The 18,624-nt window shown below is 42.9% G+C and overlaps 1 protein-coding gene across 1 annotated transcript in view; it reads left to right on the top strand.

The window, feature by feature from the left end:
* cntn1a (contactin 1a) overlaps nt 1-15,143 on the top strand; it is a 35,716-nt gene extending 20,573 nt beyond the window's left edge. The window contains exons 14-23 of the mRNA XM_079809000.1: nt 1,185-1,320; nt 1,408-1,569; nt 1,645-1,794; nt 2,020-2,090; nt 5,852-6,086; nt 6,191-6,294; nt 6,368-6,557; nt 8,779-8,897; nt 9,083-9,236; nt 12,408-15,143. Coding sequence (XP_079665126.1) covers nt 1,185-1,320; nt 1,408-1,569; nt 1,645-1,794; nt 2,020-2,090; nt 5,852-6,086; nt 6,191-6,294; nt 6,368-6,557; nt 8,779-8,897; nt 9,083-9,236; nt 12,408-12,502 — 1,416 coding nt within the window. The 3' untranslated portion in view covers nt 12,503-15,143. The remainder of the gene's footprint in view (nt 1-1,184; nt 1,321-1,407; nt 1,570-1,644; nt 1,795-2,019; nt 2,091-5,851; nt 6,087-6,190; nt 6,295-6,367; nt 6,558-8,778; nt 8,898-9,082; nt 9,237-12,407) is intronic.
* Nucleotides 15,144-18,624: the final 3,481 nt, after the last annotated feature.

Below are 18,624 nucleotides of genomic sequence, written 5' to 3'. Positions count from 1 at the left end.
GGATTTTCACACACAACCATTTCTAGGGTTTACAAAGAATGGTGTGAAAAGGGAAAAACATCCAGTATGCGGCAGTCCTGTGGGAGAAAATGCCTTGTTGATGCTAGAGGTCAGAGTAGAATGGGCCGACTGATTCAAGCTGATAGAAGAGCAACTTTGACTGAAATAACCACTCGTTACAACCGAGGTCTGCAGCAAAGCATTTGTGAAGCCACAACACACACAACCTTGAGGCGGATGGGCTACAACAGCAGAAGACCCCACCGGGTACCACTCATCTCCACTACAAAGAGGAAAAAGAGGCGACAATTTGCACCAGCTCACCAAAATTGGACAGTTGAAGACTGGAAAAATGTTGCCTGGTCTGATGAGTCTGGATTTCTGTTGAGACATTCAGATGGTAGAGTCAGAATTTGGCGTAAACAGAATGAGAACATGGATCCATCATGCCTTGTTCCCACTGTGCAGGCTGGTGGTGGTGGTGTAATGGTGTGGGGGATGTTTTCTTGGCACACTTTAGGCCCCTTAGTGCCAATTGGGCATGGTTTAAATGCCACGGCCTACCTGAGCATTGTTTCTGACCATGTCCATCCCTTTATGAGCACCATGTCCCCATCCTCTGATGGCTACTTCCAGCAGGATAATGCACCATCACAAAGCTCCAATCATTTCAAACTGGTTTCTTGAACATGACAATGAGTTCACTGGACTAAAATGGCCCCCACAGTCCCCAGATCTCAACCCAAAAGAGCATCTTTTGGATGTGGTGGAACGGGAGCTTCGTGCCCTGGATGTGCATCCCACAAATCTCCATCAACTGCAAGATGCTCTCCTATCAATATGGGCCAACATTTCTGAAGAATGCTTTCAGCTCCTTGTTGAATCAATGCCACGTAGAATTAAGGCAGTTCTGAAGGCGAAAGGGGGTCAAACACAGTATTAGTGTGTGTTCCTAATAATCCTTTAGGTGAGTGTATAATAAATGTATTAGTAGTAGCAATATGCACTGCTAAGGTCTTCATTTGGACAACTTTAAAGGAGATTTTCCCAATATTTAGAGTTTTGTGCACCCTCAGATTCCAGATTTGATCCTTCATCAGCTGAAATCACTCGTCCACTATTCACTTTATGGTTCTTGGTGTGAACGGATGTTTCTCTAACATGAATAACCCTGTGTTGGTCAGGATGTGAATCAGGCCGGGACGTCCAGCTCAGAGCTGCTGGTCAGTAATGCCCAGCTGAGACACGCCGGACGATACTCCTGTACGGCTCAGACGCCGGTGGACAACGTCACGGCTGCCGCTGAGCTGGTGGTGCGAGGTGAGACCGACACCGGAAGCTTCCCGCATTCCCACAATACCTCACTGCACACGGTGAGTGACAGAAACATGCATCTCCTCCTCTCAGGTCCTCCCGGTCCTCCCGGTGGCGTGCGTGTGGACGAGGTGACGGCCAGCAGCGTGAAGGTCACGTGGAGTCACGGGACGGATAACCTGAGCCCCATCTCCAAATACAGCGTCCAGCTCAGAGAGGTGCACGAGCAGCAGGCCTGGAGAGACGCCTCCACCGGTCAGTGCATACGGTCAGTCCCTGTCCCTCATCAGAGCGCTGCTGTACATCTAACGCTGGACTCTGTGTCCGCAGCTCCAGCCAATGTGGAGGGGAATGCAGAAATGGCCACGGTCATCAGCCTCACGCCCTGGACGGAGTATGAGTTCAGGGTCACAGCCACCAACACGCTGGGCACCGGCCCGCCGAGCGACCCCTCGCCCCGGGTCAGCACCAGAGAAGCCCGTGAGTCCGTCCCTGTTCCAACTGGAAGATCCAGCGTTTTAGTGCAGGAACCAAACGGCGTGAATTATTAAAGATTGTCATAATATGCATAATTTATTTGTTTGTTTAGAAGTGTTTTTAAAGTGCACTTTGTTATCTGTCATGATCTTATGTCTCTCAAATACTTTAGTCAAATATATTGAGCCTCTTTCCCATATCAAACACACTCTCTCTCTCTCTCTTTAGGGCCGGTCGTGGCTCCGTCAGACATCGGTGGAGGAGGCGGAGCCAGTCGTGAGCTCACCATCACATGGACGGTACCAGACCTCACATTATCACATCAAGACCAGTGTCACTCAGAAACATCTCAAAACACACTTTCTCCTGTGACTGACACTCAACTTTAATTTAAATGCTTCTCAAACAAGAACAAATGTAGGCCTGCAGATGCTTCTACACACATTTGCCAAGTGTAAATTTGGTGGAGGGGGAGTTATGGGGTGGGGTTGTTTTTCAGGGGTTAGTTCCAGTGAAAGGAACTCTTAATGCTTCACCAAGACATTTTGGACAATTTCATGCTCCCATCTTTGTGGGAACAGTGTGGGGACGGCCAAATCACGAATCGCACAAGTTGAAAAATCTGAACTTTGGCGGATATTCGCGCCGTGTTAACCAATCAGGAGCTTGCTCTAGTAGTGACAACAATGAGGAGAAAATCTGAATATTAATATCTGGTTCAGGCAATATGATTATCACTGTGATAACATTAAATGACATGAAACCCAGTCTCTTTTTGTTAAATGCAAGTTTATGATTGATCAATAATACAGAAGAATAAGTAAAAGGTGTAAGAAGCTACACATGAAATAAAGCAAACAATTCAGTCAAACATTCACAGTGAGAGCTAGTCGGCTACAACGCTAACGTAAAGTTAAATAGCCTAAAAATAAAAGAGTAATGAAACTTCACTTTGCCCTCAGCATAAACGATTCACCAGGGAACAAATTATAGATCCATGAGAGCAAAGATGGGCCGTTAGATCCACACAAGACCAATTATAGCTGGAGACGCCACAGAGACACCAGAGCCAACGGCTGAAGGACTGGCCGAGGAAAGGCTGCTCTCGCCGGGGTTAATGAGCGCTGAGCGCCCTGATCCACTGGAGCTCACAACTCCACACACACCAGATCACATGTTCAAATCCACACACACCAGATCACATGTTCAACTCCACAGCACACCAGATCACATGTTCAACTCCACACACACCAGATCACATGTTCAACTCCACACACACCAGATCACATGTTCAACTCCACAGCACACCAGATCACATGTTCAACTCCACACACACCAGATCACATGTTCAACTCCACACACACCAGATCACATGCTCAACTCCACACACACCAGATCACATGTTCAACTCCACACACACCAGATCACATGTTCAAATCCACACACACCAGATCACATGTTCAACTCCACACACACACCAGATCACATGTTCAACTCCACACACACCAGATCACATGTTCAACTCCACAGCACACCAGATCACATGTTCAACTCCACACACACCAGATCACATGTTCAACTCCACACACACCAGATCACATGTTCAACTCCACACACACCAGATCACATGCTCAACTCCACACACACCAGATCACATGTTCAACTCCACACACACCAGATCACATGTTCAACTCCACACACACCAGATCACATGTTCAAATCCACACACACCAGATCACATGTTCAACTCCACACACACACCAGATCACATGTTCAACTCCACACACACCAGATCACATGTTCAACTCCACAGCACACCAGATCACATGTTCAACTCCACACACACCAGATCACATGTTCAACTCCACACACACCAGATCACATGTTCAACTCCACACACACCAGATCACATGCTCAACTCCACACACACCAGATCACATGTTCAACTCCACACACACCAGATCACATGTTCAAATCCACACACACCAGATCACATGCTCAACTCCACACACACACCAGATCACATGTTCAACTCCACACACACCAGATCACATGTTCAGCTCCACACATACCAGATCACATGTTCAACTCGACACACACCAGATCACATGTTCAACTCCACACACACCAGATCACATGTTCAGCTCCACACACACCAGATAACATGTTCAGCTCCACACACACCAGATCACATGTTCAACTCGACACACACCAGATCACATGTTCAACTCCACACACACCAGATCACATGTTCAGCTCCACACACACCAGATCACATGTTCAGCTCCACACATACCAGATCACATGTTCAACTCGACACACACCAGATCACATGTTCAACTCCACACACACCAGATCACATGTTCAACACCACACACACCAGATCACATGTTCAACTCCACACACACCAGATCACATGTTCAGTGCCACACACACCAGATCACATGTTCAACTCCACACACACCAGATCACATGTTCAACTCCACACACACCAGATCACATGTTCAACTCCACACACACCAGATCACATGTTCAGCTCCACACACACCAGATCACATGTTCAACTCCACACACACACCAGATCACATGTTCAACTCCACACACACCAGATCACATGTTCAACTCCACACACACACCAGATCACATGTTCAACTCCACACACACACCAGATCACATGTTCAAATCCACACACACCAGATCACATGCTCAACTCCACACACACCAGATCACATGTTCAACTCCACACACGCCAGATCACATGTTCAACTCCACACACCAGATCACATGTTCAACTCCACACACACACCAGATCACATGTTCAACTCCACACACACACCAGATCACATGTTCAACTCCACACACACCAGATCACATGTTCAACTCCACACACACCAGATCACATGTTCAACTCCACACACACCAGATCACATGTTCAACACCACACACACCAGATCACATGTTCAACTCCACACACACCAGATCACATGTTCAACTCCACACACACCAGATCACATGTTCAGCGCCACACACACCAGATCACATGTTCAACTCCACACACACCAGATCACATGTTCAACTCCACACACACCAGATCACATGTTCAACTCCACACACACCAGATCACATGTTCAGCTCCACACACACCAGATCACATGTTCAACTCCACACACACCAGATCACATGTTCAACTGCACACACACCAGATCACATGTTCAACTCCACACACACCAGATCACATGCTCAACTCCACACACACCAGATCACATGTTCAACTCCACACACACCAGATCACATGTTGAACTCCACACACACCAGATCACATGCTCAACTCCACACACACCAGATCACATGTTCAACTCCACACACACCAGATCACATGTTCAGCTCCACACACACCAGATCACATGTTCAGCTCCACACACACCAGATCACATGTTCAACTCCACACACACCAGATCACATGTTCAACTCCACACACACCAGATCACATGTTCAACTCCACACACACCAGATCACATGTTCAGAGAGGAGCTCTCTTTAGAAACCACAGATTTGAGCTTTAAACAACTACATTATCGCCTGAAAAAGTCTTAAAACTATGTTTTGTCACACATTAACAATAGATTTTAACAAAAAAGACGTATGAACACAGCCCATGTCAGCCATTTCTCAACGAGATGAGCCGCTGGCCGAAGCCCCGCCCATGAGGCGAACTCACGTCTTTTGTGAAGTGAATGTCATGCGCGAATGAAGTGAGTAAACTCAAAATGTTCAAGCGTCCAACTACGCATGAATAGCGCGAATTATTTGCGTCATTCGTGTCCGGTGTGAACGCTACATTAGAGCTGCAAAGGGTGGGCGACTCCATATTAACCCTACGGATTAACAATGGGATGGCATTAAAGCTTATGTGCAGGTTAAGGGGCAGCACAACACTTTTGGCTGATTTACAGAACAATATTGTCTGTAGTGTGACTAATTAGCTGGGGAGAGTAACTGAGGCGTGTTCTGACCTGGTTTTGCTGATGGGGTTTGGTTCTTGTGTGGTTTTGCTCTGCAGCCGGTCCAGTCGCAGTACTACTACGGCAGTAACTTCGGCTACATCATCGCCTTCAAGCCTCTCAATGACCCCGAGTGGCTGCGTGTGACGGTCACCGATCCACAGGCCCGAAAGTACGTCCACAAGGACCCCAAAATCCCCCCGGCCACCCGATTTGAGGTGAAGATGAAGGCCTTCAACAGTCAGGGCGAGGGTCCGTTCAGCATCAGCGCCTTCATCTACTCTGCGCAGGACGGTGAGTGACCGCACACAGGTAACCCAGGTGATGAAGTGTTCTGAGTCTGACTGCCGTATGTGCGTGTTTGTGTGTGTGTGTGTGTGTGTGTGTGTGTGTCTCAGTGCCAACGGACGCGCCCATCATCGCCGAGGCCAGAGCGCTGTCGGCCACTCAAGCCGTGGTGTCCTGGGTGCCTGTGCCACAGCAGACCGTTGAGGGTTACCAGGTACTGACCCGCGGGCACACAGCCCTGACCACTGCTAGACTCGTGCTAATCTCCCGCGGGTGTTCTCTCTCAGGTCCGGTACTGGAGGGAGGCGCTGGAGAATGAGGCGTCGGCGCGGCGGGTTCTGGTGCCAAGTCGAGAGAACCACACGCGTCTGGACAACATGACGGCCGACTCGCGGTACCTGGTGGAGGTGCGGGCGTATAACGGCGCCGGGTACGGACCCGCCAGCCAGAGACACAAGATCCACACCAAGAAATCCCGTGAGTCTGACCGAACACTGACCCAGTCAGACCGGCTCTCAGTTTACATGCGCTCTTTTTTGTCATTCCGATTAAAATCATTCCGATTGAAAGATTCGGTGGACTGTTTACAGGAGACGTTATCTAAACCGATCTGGTGTTCTCATGTGCTGACTTTCAGTCGGGATCACTTTGTGACGTGCGCACACAGTTTGTCTGCCGCATCAGATTCATAACGTATCGTGGATCAATAGTTCTGTGTTGGTCATTTTTATATTTATTTATTTTTCTGTGGGCGGACATGCAGTAGTTTAACCTAATTTATGTCCTATACAATGGCTATTTCTACAGCTGTGAATGATGAATGATGAATCAAAATTAATTCAATTAATTTATTTTGAAAAACACAAAATTAACTATAAAATGCCCCCAAATTATTAATAAAAACATAGGATATGGTGAAACAAGAACAAGACGTGCTCGGCATAAACGCATAGATATTTCAGATGATTAAGGAAAGATACCATAATCACAGAGGTCTAAATATTAAAGGTCCCGTTCTTCGTGTTTTTTTGAAGCTTTGATTGTGTGTACAGTGTGCAATATAACATGTGTTCATGTTTCACGTGTAAAAAAAACACAGTATTTTTCACACAATTTATTGATCTGTACACCGCTGTTCTCACTGTCCTAAAAACGGCTGATGAGTTCCTGTTCTATGAAGTCCCTCCTTCAGAAATACGTCACGAGTTCTGATTGTGCCAGCGGTTCCCGTGTTGTGATTGGACAGCAGCTTAGGGCACGTTGCACGGTTCCTGTGTTGTGATTGGACAGCAGCTTAGCACACGTTGCACAGAAAGGTCACTCCTCTTAACAGGGAGATGTATGCGGCTATGCGCTCAATGATCTCTACAGCGTCCCTGGGAAAGCCAAACAAAGGTGATTTGACTCTGGGATGAAAATAACAGCGTCTCGACGACATGGCGACAAACACACTCAAACGCAACACTTCCTCTTCTCCACGCAACACTTCCTCTTCTCCACGTACCCCTTTTTCGCGTATTCTTGTGGGCGGAGGTTAGTCAACTAACTGTTCTACTGACGTCATTAAAGAAAGAAGTAGAGGGATGTAGTCCTAACCGGCCGTTCGCTGTAGGCTTTGAAAGGGAACTTCTGTTAAATGAAATATCTCGCTTGGCATTGAACTTTGAGCTTTATAATTTTACAGGTATTATTTATGCTCTAACAGCAACAATACACACTAACTAAAGTTTGAACAATGAGATCACGAAGAACGGGACCTTTAACAAAAGTAATTAGAGTAGACTGTGGGTAATGTTAATTAACAAATTTGAAGCAGTTGTTGAACTTTTTTTTGTATCTAGCTTACAAGAAACAGAAATATCGACATATATATCGAAACAGAAATATCGGCTTGAATGTTCCCCGTTGCCATGGCAACTGTCAGCGGCCACCAGGACTTATACAGTTTTATAAAAGCTATTCATTACTTGTTGTAAAGTGTTAGAATCACCTCAGAAAAATACATTCTTCTGTCAGGCGCAGTTGAAGCCTACAGGACAAACGCTGTCCAGATGAGATGCTGTAGCCAGGCTATGCCTGCGTCATTATTCCAACATCATGTTCATAACATGTTACGAAATAAAAAGTTTATTAGCTCAGAAAAAAACTTTCCTCTCAGTCAACATTAGCCTGGTGTGTATACCTCTTCAGTTGTGGAGGCGCGCGGTGTATATTACATCACAGAAGGACATGCACTCACAGTAATCGGATCAGGTCGTTTACATGGTGGAATTTTTCGTTTGATCGGTTCATGAAAAGGTTTATCCCACCCCTCTCAAACCCATTACAATTTCATTCGGTTTGGCCATTTTAATCCGATTGAGGTGTTTATATGGAGCATTTTCATTCGGATTAGACTTTTAAACCGATTCCAGTGCTCCATGTAAACGCACCTACTGACAAACAGCTCTGTGACAAAATGATAAAGTAAAATAAATGAAGTATCACTCTGTCTCCTCTCCACCAATCAGCTGGTGTGTGGTGGGCGTTCTGGCGCAATATGGCTGCCGTCGCATCATCCAGGTGGATGCTGCACATTGGTGGTGGTTGAGGAGAATCCCCCTTCTATATGTAAAAGCGCTTTGAGTGCCTAGAAAAGCGCTATATAAATGTAACAAATTAATTAAATTAAGTATGAGATGGTCTCTGTGTTCCTCAGCTCCCAGTCAGCCTCCGAAGATCATCGGCACAAAGGTGCACAACAGCGGCACAACCATCAACATCGCCTGGGAGAAGGTGCAGGCGCTGGCCAACGAGTCGACCGTGGCCGGATATAAGGTCTCAGCACTCAAACACTCATGCTATCATCCATACTGTACACGAAACAAAACATGCACAGAGGGTTAGCGTACATCACTGTGAGTGAAACGCTTCTCAAACAAGAACAAATGTAGGCCAGCTGTGCTCCTGACTCACACGTGATGAGTTCTATCAGCTCTTGACCGGTCCCTGTTCTCCCTCAGGTCCTGTACCGGAAGGATGAGCTGTCCAGCTGGATGCTGTACACCACAGATAAGCAGTCCATCGATCTGCCCCTGATGAAGGAAGATTACCTGGTGGAGGTGCGTGCGCACAGCGAGGGTGGAGACGGCGCCGTGGCTCATGTGCGCATCGCAGGTACTAACACTCATTTACACAAGAGTGACCTACACCTGAGGATCATTTACACTAGAGTGACCTACACCTGAGCATCATTTACACTAGAGTGACCTACACCTGAGGATCATTTACACTAGAGTGACCTACACCTGAGGATCATTTACACTAGAGTGACCTACACCTGAGGATCATTTACACTAGAGTGACCTACACCTGAGGATCATTTACACTAGAGTGACCTACACCTGAGGATCATTTACACTAGAGTGACCTACACCTGAGCATCATTTACACAAGAGTGACCTACACCTGAGCATCATTTACACTAGAGTGACCTACACCTGAGGCTCATTTACACTAGAGTGACCTACACCTGAGCATCATTTACACTAGAGTGACCTACACCTGAGGCTCATTTACACTAGAGTGACCTACACCAGAGGATCATTTACACTAGAGTGACCTACACCTGAGCATCATTTACACAAGAGTGACCTACACCTGAGGCTCATTTACACTAGAGTGACCTACACCTGAGGATCATTTACACTAGAGTGACCTACACCTGAGGATCATTTACACTAGAGTGACCTACACCTGAGGATCATTTACACTAGAGTGACCTACACCTGAGCATCATTTACACAAGAGTGACCTACACCTGAGGCTCATTTACACTAGAGTGACCTACACCTGAGGATCATTTACACTAGAGTGACCTACACCTGAGGATCATTTACACTAGAGGGACCTACACCTGAGGATCATTTACACTAGAGTGACCTACACCTGAGGATCATTTACACTAGAGTGACCTACACCTGAGGCTCATTTACACTAGAGTGACCTACACCAGAGGATCATTTACACTAGAGTGACCTACACCTGAGGATCATTTACACTAGAGTGACCTACACCTGAGGATCATTTACACTAGAGTGACCTACACCTGAGGATCATTTACACTAGAGTGACCTACACCTGAGGCTCATTTACACTAGAGTGACCTACACCTGAGGCTCATTTACACTAGAGTGACCTACACCTGAGGATCATTTACACTAGAGTGACCTACACCTGAGGATCATTTACACTAGAGTGACCTACACCTGAGGATCATTTACACTAGAGTGACCTACACTAGAGGATCATTTACACTAGAGTGACCTACACCTGAGGATCATTTACACTAGAGTGACCTACACCTGAGGATCATTTACACTAGAGTGACCTACACCTGAGGCTCATTTACACTAGAGTGACCTACACCTGAGGATCATTTACACTAGAGTGACCTACACCTGAGGATCATTTACACTAGAGTGACCTACACCAGAGGATCATTTACACTAGAGTGACCTACACCTGAGGCTCATTTACACTAGAGTGACCTACACCTGAGGCTCATTTACACTAGAGTGACCTACACCTGAGGATCAATTACACTAGAGTGACCTACACCTGAGGATCATTTACACTAGAGTGACCTACACCAGAGGATCATTTACACTAGAGTGACCTACACCAGAGGATCATTTACACTAGAGTGACCTACACCTGAGGATCATTTACACTAGAGTGACCTACACCTGAGGCTCATTTACACTAGAGTGACCTACACCAGAGGATCATTTACACTAGAGTGACCTACACCTGAGGATCATTTACACTAGAGTGACCTACACCTGAGGATCATTTACACTAGAGTGACCTACACCTGAGGATCATTTACACTAGAGTGACCTACACCTGAGCATCATTTACACAAGAGTGACCTACACCTGAGGCTCATTTACACTAGAGTGACCTACACCTGAGGATCATTTACACTAGAGTGACCTACACCTGAGGATCATTTACACTAGAGGGACCTACACCTGAGGATCATTTACACTAGAGTGACCTACACCTGAGGATCATTTACACTAGAGTGACCTACACCTGAGGCTCATTTACACTAGAGTGACCTACACCTGAGGCTCATTTACACTAGAGTGACCTACACCTGAGGATCATTTACACTAGAGTGACCTACACCTGAGGATCATTTACACTAGAGTGACCTACACCAGAGGATCATTTACACTAGAGTGACCTACACCTGAGGCTCATTTACACTAGAGTGACCTACACCTGAGGCTCATTTACACTAGAGTGACCTACACCTGAGGATCATTTACACTAGAGTGACCTACACCTGAGGATCATTTACACTAGAGTGACCTACACCTGAGGCTCATTTACACTAGAGTGACCTACACAAGAGGATCATTTACACTAGAGTGACCTACACCTGAGGATCATTTACACTAGAGTGACCTACACCTGAGGATCATTTACACTAGAGTGACCTACACCTGAGGCTCATTTACACTAGAGTGACCTACACCTGAGGCTCATTTACACTAGAGTGACCTACACCTGAGGATCATTTACACTAGAGTGACCTACACCTGAGGCTCATTTACACTAGAGTGACCTACACCTGAGGATCATTTACACTAGAGTGACCTACACCTGAGGATCATTTACACTAGAGTGACCCACACCTGAGGCTCATTTACACTAGAGTGACCTACACCTGAGGATCATTTACACTAGAGTGACCTACACCTGAGGCTCATTTACACTAGATTGACCTACACCTGAGGATCATTTACACTAGAGTGACCTACACCTGAGGCTCATTTACACTAGATTGACCTACACCTGAGGCTCATTTACACTAGATTGACCTACACCTGAGGATCATTTACACTAGAGTGATCTACACCTGAGGGTCATTTACACTAGAGTGACCTACACCTGAGGGTCATTTACACTAGAGTGACCTACACCTGAGGGTCATTTACACTAGATTTATCTACACCTGAGGGTCATTTACACTAGAGTGACCTACACCTGAGGATCATTTACACTAGAGTGACCTACACCTGAGGATCATTTACACAAGAGTGACCTACACCTGAGGATCAATGTTGATTCAGTTCAGTTCAATGTTGATTCAGTTCAATTCAATGTTGATTCAGTTCAGTTCAATGTTGATTCAATTCAGTTCAAATGTTGATTCAGTTCAGTTCAAATGTTGATTCAGTTCAGTGTTGATTCAGTTCAACATGTAAAGCTCATCTATTATGAATCAAAGTTGATTCAGCTGTATAGTGTTCTGATGTGTGTGTGTGTGTGCAGGTTCCTCAGCAGCGGCGGTGGCAGCTCTAGCGTCTCCATCTCTCGGCTTCTTCTCCTCGCTGCTCTTCGCGGCTCTGTTGAGTTTGATTCTCTGAATGTAGATTCATCCTGATTCAACAAACTCTCACGGATGAAACACGCTCATGTTCCCGAGTCCGTCCGGACTGAAGATTCGGGACAGAGCGTGTGTTCAATGTCAGTTCAATATGCCTTACAACATCTCACTCTCTGATTGGTCCAGCAGGAGCGGACACAGGAAGTGCTGCTGGTCACTTCCTGTGCGGTTCACGGTGACGGATCAGCGTCTGAGCGTCTCATGTTTGTCTTCATGTCGTCGTCAGATCAGTGGCTTTCTCTCATTTCTGTGACGGATACAGTCAAAGCAAAGCAACAATTCTTTCACTTTTACTGGATTATTATATATGCAATAATTTATATAGATTTCCGTCTCTTCGGTATTGTATCTGTTTTTATATTAGCATATCTCTAGGTTTTTTTAATTAGGACTATAATTTGTGCATTGGAGCGTCAGCGGCTGAATGAAGCGGCGTTTGTGTTTGTGTTCATGAAATATGATCAGCTGATGTAAACGAACACGTTTGAGATGTGAATGAACTGATTAATTGATTCATTAGCACTGATTCACTGATTCATTAGCATTGATTCATTAGCACTGATTCATTGATTCATTAGCATTGATTCATTGATTCATTAGCATTGATTCATTAGCATTGATTCATTAGCATTGATTCTTTGATTCATTAGCATTGATTCATTAGCTCTGATTCGTTGATTCAATATCCATGATTCATTGATTCATTATAACTGATTCACTGATTCATTATCACTGATTCATTAGCACCAATTCATTGATTCATTAGCACAGATTCACTGATTCATTAGCACTGATTCATTGATTCATTAGTCTGATTCATTGATTCATTAGCACTGATTCATTAGCACCGATTCACTGATTCATTGATTCAGTAGCACTGATTCATTGATTAATTATCCCTGATTCATTGATTCATTAGCACTGATTCATTGATTCATTTGCACCGATTCATTGACTCATTAGCACTGATTCATTAATTGATTCATTATCACAGATTCATTTATTCATTATCACTGATTCATTTATTCATTATCACTGATTCATTAGCACTGATTCATTGATTCATTAGCACCGATCCACTGATTCATTAGCACTGATTCATTGATTCATTAGCACTGATTCATTGATTCATTAGCACAGATTCACTGATTCATTAGCACTGATTCACTGATTCATTGATTCATTAGCACAGATTCACTGATTCATTAGCACTGATTCATTGATTCATTAGTCTGATTCATTGATTCATTAGCACTGATTCATTATCACTGATTCATTGGCACCGATTCACTGATTCATTGATTCAGTAGCACTGATTCATTGATTAATTATCCCTGATTCATTGATTCATTAGCACTGATTCATTGATTCATTTGCACCGATTCATTGACTCATTAGCACTGATTCATTCATTAATTGATTCATTATCACTGATTCATTTATTCATTATCACTGATTCATTTATTCATTATCACTGATTCATTAGCACTGATTCACTGATTCATTGATTCATTAGCACCGATCCACTGATTCATTAGCACTGATTAATTGATTCATTAGCACTGATTCACTGATTCATTAGCACTGATTCATTGATTAATTAGCACAGATTCACTGATTCATTAGCACTGATTCACTGATTCATTGATTCATTAGCACAGATTCACTGATTCATTAGCACTGCTTCATTAGCACTGATTCATTAGCACCGATTCACTGATTCATTAGCATTGATTTATTAGCACCGATTCATTGATTCATTATCCCTGATTCATTGATTCATTAGCACCGATTGACTGATTCATTATCACTGATTCACTGATTCATTGATTCATTAGCACTGATTCATTATCACCGATTCATTGATTCATTAGCACTGATTTATTATCACTGATTCATTGATTCATTAGCACTGATTCACTGATTCATTATCCCTGATTCACTGATTCATTATCACTGATTCATTATCACTGATTCATTGATTCATTAGCACTGATTCACTGATTCATTATCCCTGATTCACTGATTCATTATCACTGATTCATTGATTCATTAGCACCGATTGACTGATTCATTATCCCTGATTCACTGATTCATTATCACTGATTCACTGATTCATTATCACTGATTCATTGATTCATTAGCACCGATTGACTGATTCATTATCCCTGATTCACTGATTCATTATCCCTGATTCACTGATTCATTATCACTGATTCTTGAGCACAAGCGCTTCTGTCTTGACTGTATCATTCTGTGCTGCGCTGGTGACTCGTGATGAATGTCATTAACGATGTTTGTAACAGTCGCTAACTTTAGTTCGGTGTTGCTGATTCTGAGTCGTGTGATTGGCCGTTGGTCTGATGATGTTGTGTGTCCAGGAGGAGCGCGTCTAGTTCTGATGAAGCAGTGTTTCGTGTGTTTCGCTCCTGATCTGCGTCTGCGTGAGAGAGTTTTGCCAAATGCATGGATGCCTTGAGCTTTACGGCCTGCAGTTACTCAGAGGCCAGGTGCATGATGGGATTGATCATACTCATTGGTTCAGTTCAAGCACAGGTCCGCCTCTTAACGTGACTAACCTGTCCGTGATTTCCTGCTTCAATTAAACTTTATAGAGACCGAACGCACTCGCCTGCTGTCTTCCTTCATCTGTGTGTGTGTGTGAGTGTGTGTGTGAGTGAGTGTGTGTGTGTGTTCAGAAATGACCTTTAACCTCACGCTACAGGGAGTGGAAACCAGTTTGACCAGTTTCTCGTCAGTGTGAAATCTCTGAAGACTCAAACACAGCGTCTGAGATCGAGCACATCAGAACTGAAGCTGGAATCTCTAATCAAGAGCTTTATACGGCTTTACATATACATGTTCAGATGTTCAATGCTGCTCTATGAGAGTAATCTCCATGTTTTATAATGATATTTTTAGTAGTGTTTGCCTTATTTAGGTTCATCACCCAGAATTCATATTAAACGAGGAATCTGACAAGGATGCCCCATTTCACCATCACTTTATAATTCAGCAGTTGAATGAATATCTCTATTCATAAAATCTTTTGAGGACAATCTAGGCATAGACATTCTTGGTAGGGCCTTTACTATATAAGCCAGTTTGCAGACGACACTCTTTTATTTCTTAAAAATAAAGACGTCCATCTTTTCAAAGGCGTCAGGTCTGACCCTAAACCTTAAAAAATGTGAATTAATGGCTATTCATAATTGTGATTTAGAGGATATAGAAGGCATTCCAGTGACAATGGAGGTTAAGTACCTAGAGGTTATGATCACCAAAAGTGTTGCCAATAGAGAACATTTCCATTTTGACTCTAAAACAGAAAGTATGAAAGTCTTTTAATCACTGGTTATCTCGAGACCTATCTATACTAGAATCCTCTTGACTAAAACTGAGGGAATATCCAAACTTATCTATTTATCTCATGTTTTATATACTGCCCCTTAAATCTGTGAACTCAGTTTTATTTAAATGTATATGGAAAAATAAAACACATTATTTAGGCCAATGCCATATGGTTAGAGAGTATGAACATGGAGGCTTGAGAGCCATTGATTTTGAATCCCTGGAACATTTGGAACAAAATGGCTGAAAGAGTGTTTAACAAAGCCACACTCGATATGATGCCATATTCCTAATCATTTAATAAACACATTGGTGGCCTTGATTTTGAGTTGAGATGTGATCTTGATCCCTGCAAAATACCTATGAAATGATCTAAGTTTCATAAACAAGTATTGCTTTTTTGGAAGATGATTTTACCCATAATTTCCCCTCACAACTCCACTCTTTGGAATAATAGGGCTGTAATTATTAATTAAATCTCTGTTTAAAAGTGATTGATATAGTAGAGACATTATATTTATCCATGATTTATTAGATGATAATGGGTATTTCATGTCTCATAATGATTTCATTTATAAATATAAAGTTAAAATTACAATAAAAGGTTATAAGGTATGCAATGCAATACCCACAGGATTGCTAAGAATAATCCAAAGCAGTTTCTCAAATCCTTTATCCAGACCTGTAGCTTTTCTTCCCTATTTAAACATGTGTGATGTAGATCTCTTAGGCAATAAGTGTAATAACAAACTTATGTACAAAGAACTCAAACGCATTATCACTGGTGATTTTCAGTGTTATTCAAGTGTCAGTAAGGGATAAGGCTTTTACCTTTATATGGCATACCCAGTTGCTCCAAAGGTCAAAGAGACACATTACAAAATTATGTTTAAGACTTTTTACAGAAACGATTTCATTTTGTTTGTCCCATTTGAGCATTCCTGTCAACACTCCCGTTTCTGCCGGGAGTCAATATATTATTCCAAGGTTGTTGAGTTGCCAGATCTTGTATGAAACGTCCACAGACTGATTTCAGCCCATTTGTGACCTCCACCTGGTTCGTAGGGCCTTCGAAGACCTGCAAATGCGTCCCTCTTTTCCCGTGAAATGAAGGATACTCGGATGGATGCTTCGCAGCCTTGCCTACCCCAAAAATTAAGAGAAATTGCCAGATTACACTTTTAAATGTAAGTATTGGGTTTTAATTTACTCCAGTAATGTAATGTAACCCTAACCCTAACCCTAACCCTAACCCTACTGATAAAATTAAAAACATGCAATGAATGTTTAAATGTTGACTAATATATTACCAACATATGATTTTATATAGTTTATACTCTTTATTATGTAGATAAATGGACCGAGGTGAACATCTTTAGTTGTTTTGTTTTTAGGCAGTATAACTTTATAAAGTCCAGTATGAATGTTACTCTTCAGCTGCCACAGCTGCTAAACATCACAGATAATGTAACAAAATACATTTACTCTGTATTTGAGTATAAATGTGAAGTACCTCAGATTTTTATTCAACTTCATCTCAGATTAGTTATCATTTAAAAAAAGAATCTAGGAATAAAATACACTTGAAATGTCTCATAGATCAGGCACCGTTGGTCCTGGAGTCTACAGAAAAACCTTTTCTTCCAATCAGTTTTATGTACTGTTAATTTAACAGTTTTTCTCAGCTTAAACGTAACTTATCTTGTATATCGTTGTAAACAAATGGATAGAACAATGTTTCATTTACAAATTAATTGACATGACAAAAATAAATGTACAGAATAAATAATTTCATTTACAAATTATAACTTGCATACCAAAAATAATGTGTAGAACTATAATATTTAAAGTACGAAACCAACATTTTAGTTCTCAAGAATCTCTCAAGAAGAGCAAACACTCTGTCCCTGCTCTCCTCTGTCTCTCTCTCTTCCTGTCCTCCCTCAGTGTCTCCATCAGGTCCTCCTCTCGGTCTCCTCGGTTTGCTCTTGGCTGGAGTTGCTCCTCCTCATCTTGCTCATCCACTGCTGAACTTGGCCCTGGTGTGTCATGAAGTCAAGTCAAGTCAAGTCAACTTTATTTATATAGCGCTTTTAACAATGTAGATTGTTTCAAAGCAGCTTTACAGTGTCAAACAGGAAAATAATGCAGCATAATTTTATTCAGCTGTATAGCCATTCTGGAAAAATTTCAAGTATCATACAGTGACAGTGTGGGCTTTAGATCAATAATTTGATCAGTAATTTAGTTTAAATGGTTAATTTAGTTTATTATTTAGATGTATTTCGATGTTTAGTTTAAAAATTTAGTGTATACTGCAGTGTATGAAGACAGGGTTGTCCCAACACCTCATCCATGAGGACACACCATGGCCAAGTTTCCCACTCCCTCACCTTTCCCAGGACACTTGCAATCCTATAAGGCAGAGAGAATAAACATGCCTGTTAACAACAAACACAACAGCACAATACATTTCAGCAAAGATCACGTGTCTATTAACTTGCATACTTGCATTTCTTTTTAAAGTTGTTGTCCATTTTTTTTAACCTGCAAGGCAGGGGTGCAACAAATATGATGCAGTAGTAGCCTACATACATACAAAATACTCAAATTTGGTTAAAACATTTGTAAACACCGTTGGCATGACAGACTATTGCCTTATCTACTGGTTGTCTTTTTGTTGTGGGCTTTGTATAGGATGATGACGGCTATAATACATGAGAACCTATGGCAGTACTACAAATGGGTCAT

This window comes from Gobio gobio (genome assembly GCF_949357685.1).
Source record: "Gobio gobio genome assembly, chromosome: 25".
Taxonomy (NCBI): Eukaryota; Metazoa; Chordata; class Actinopteri; order Cypriniformes; family Gobionidae; genus Gobio; species Gobio gobio.
The sequence above is the reverse complement of the archived record's forward strand: the minus strand, read 5'-3'. Positions and strand labels throughout refer to the sequence as shown.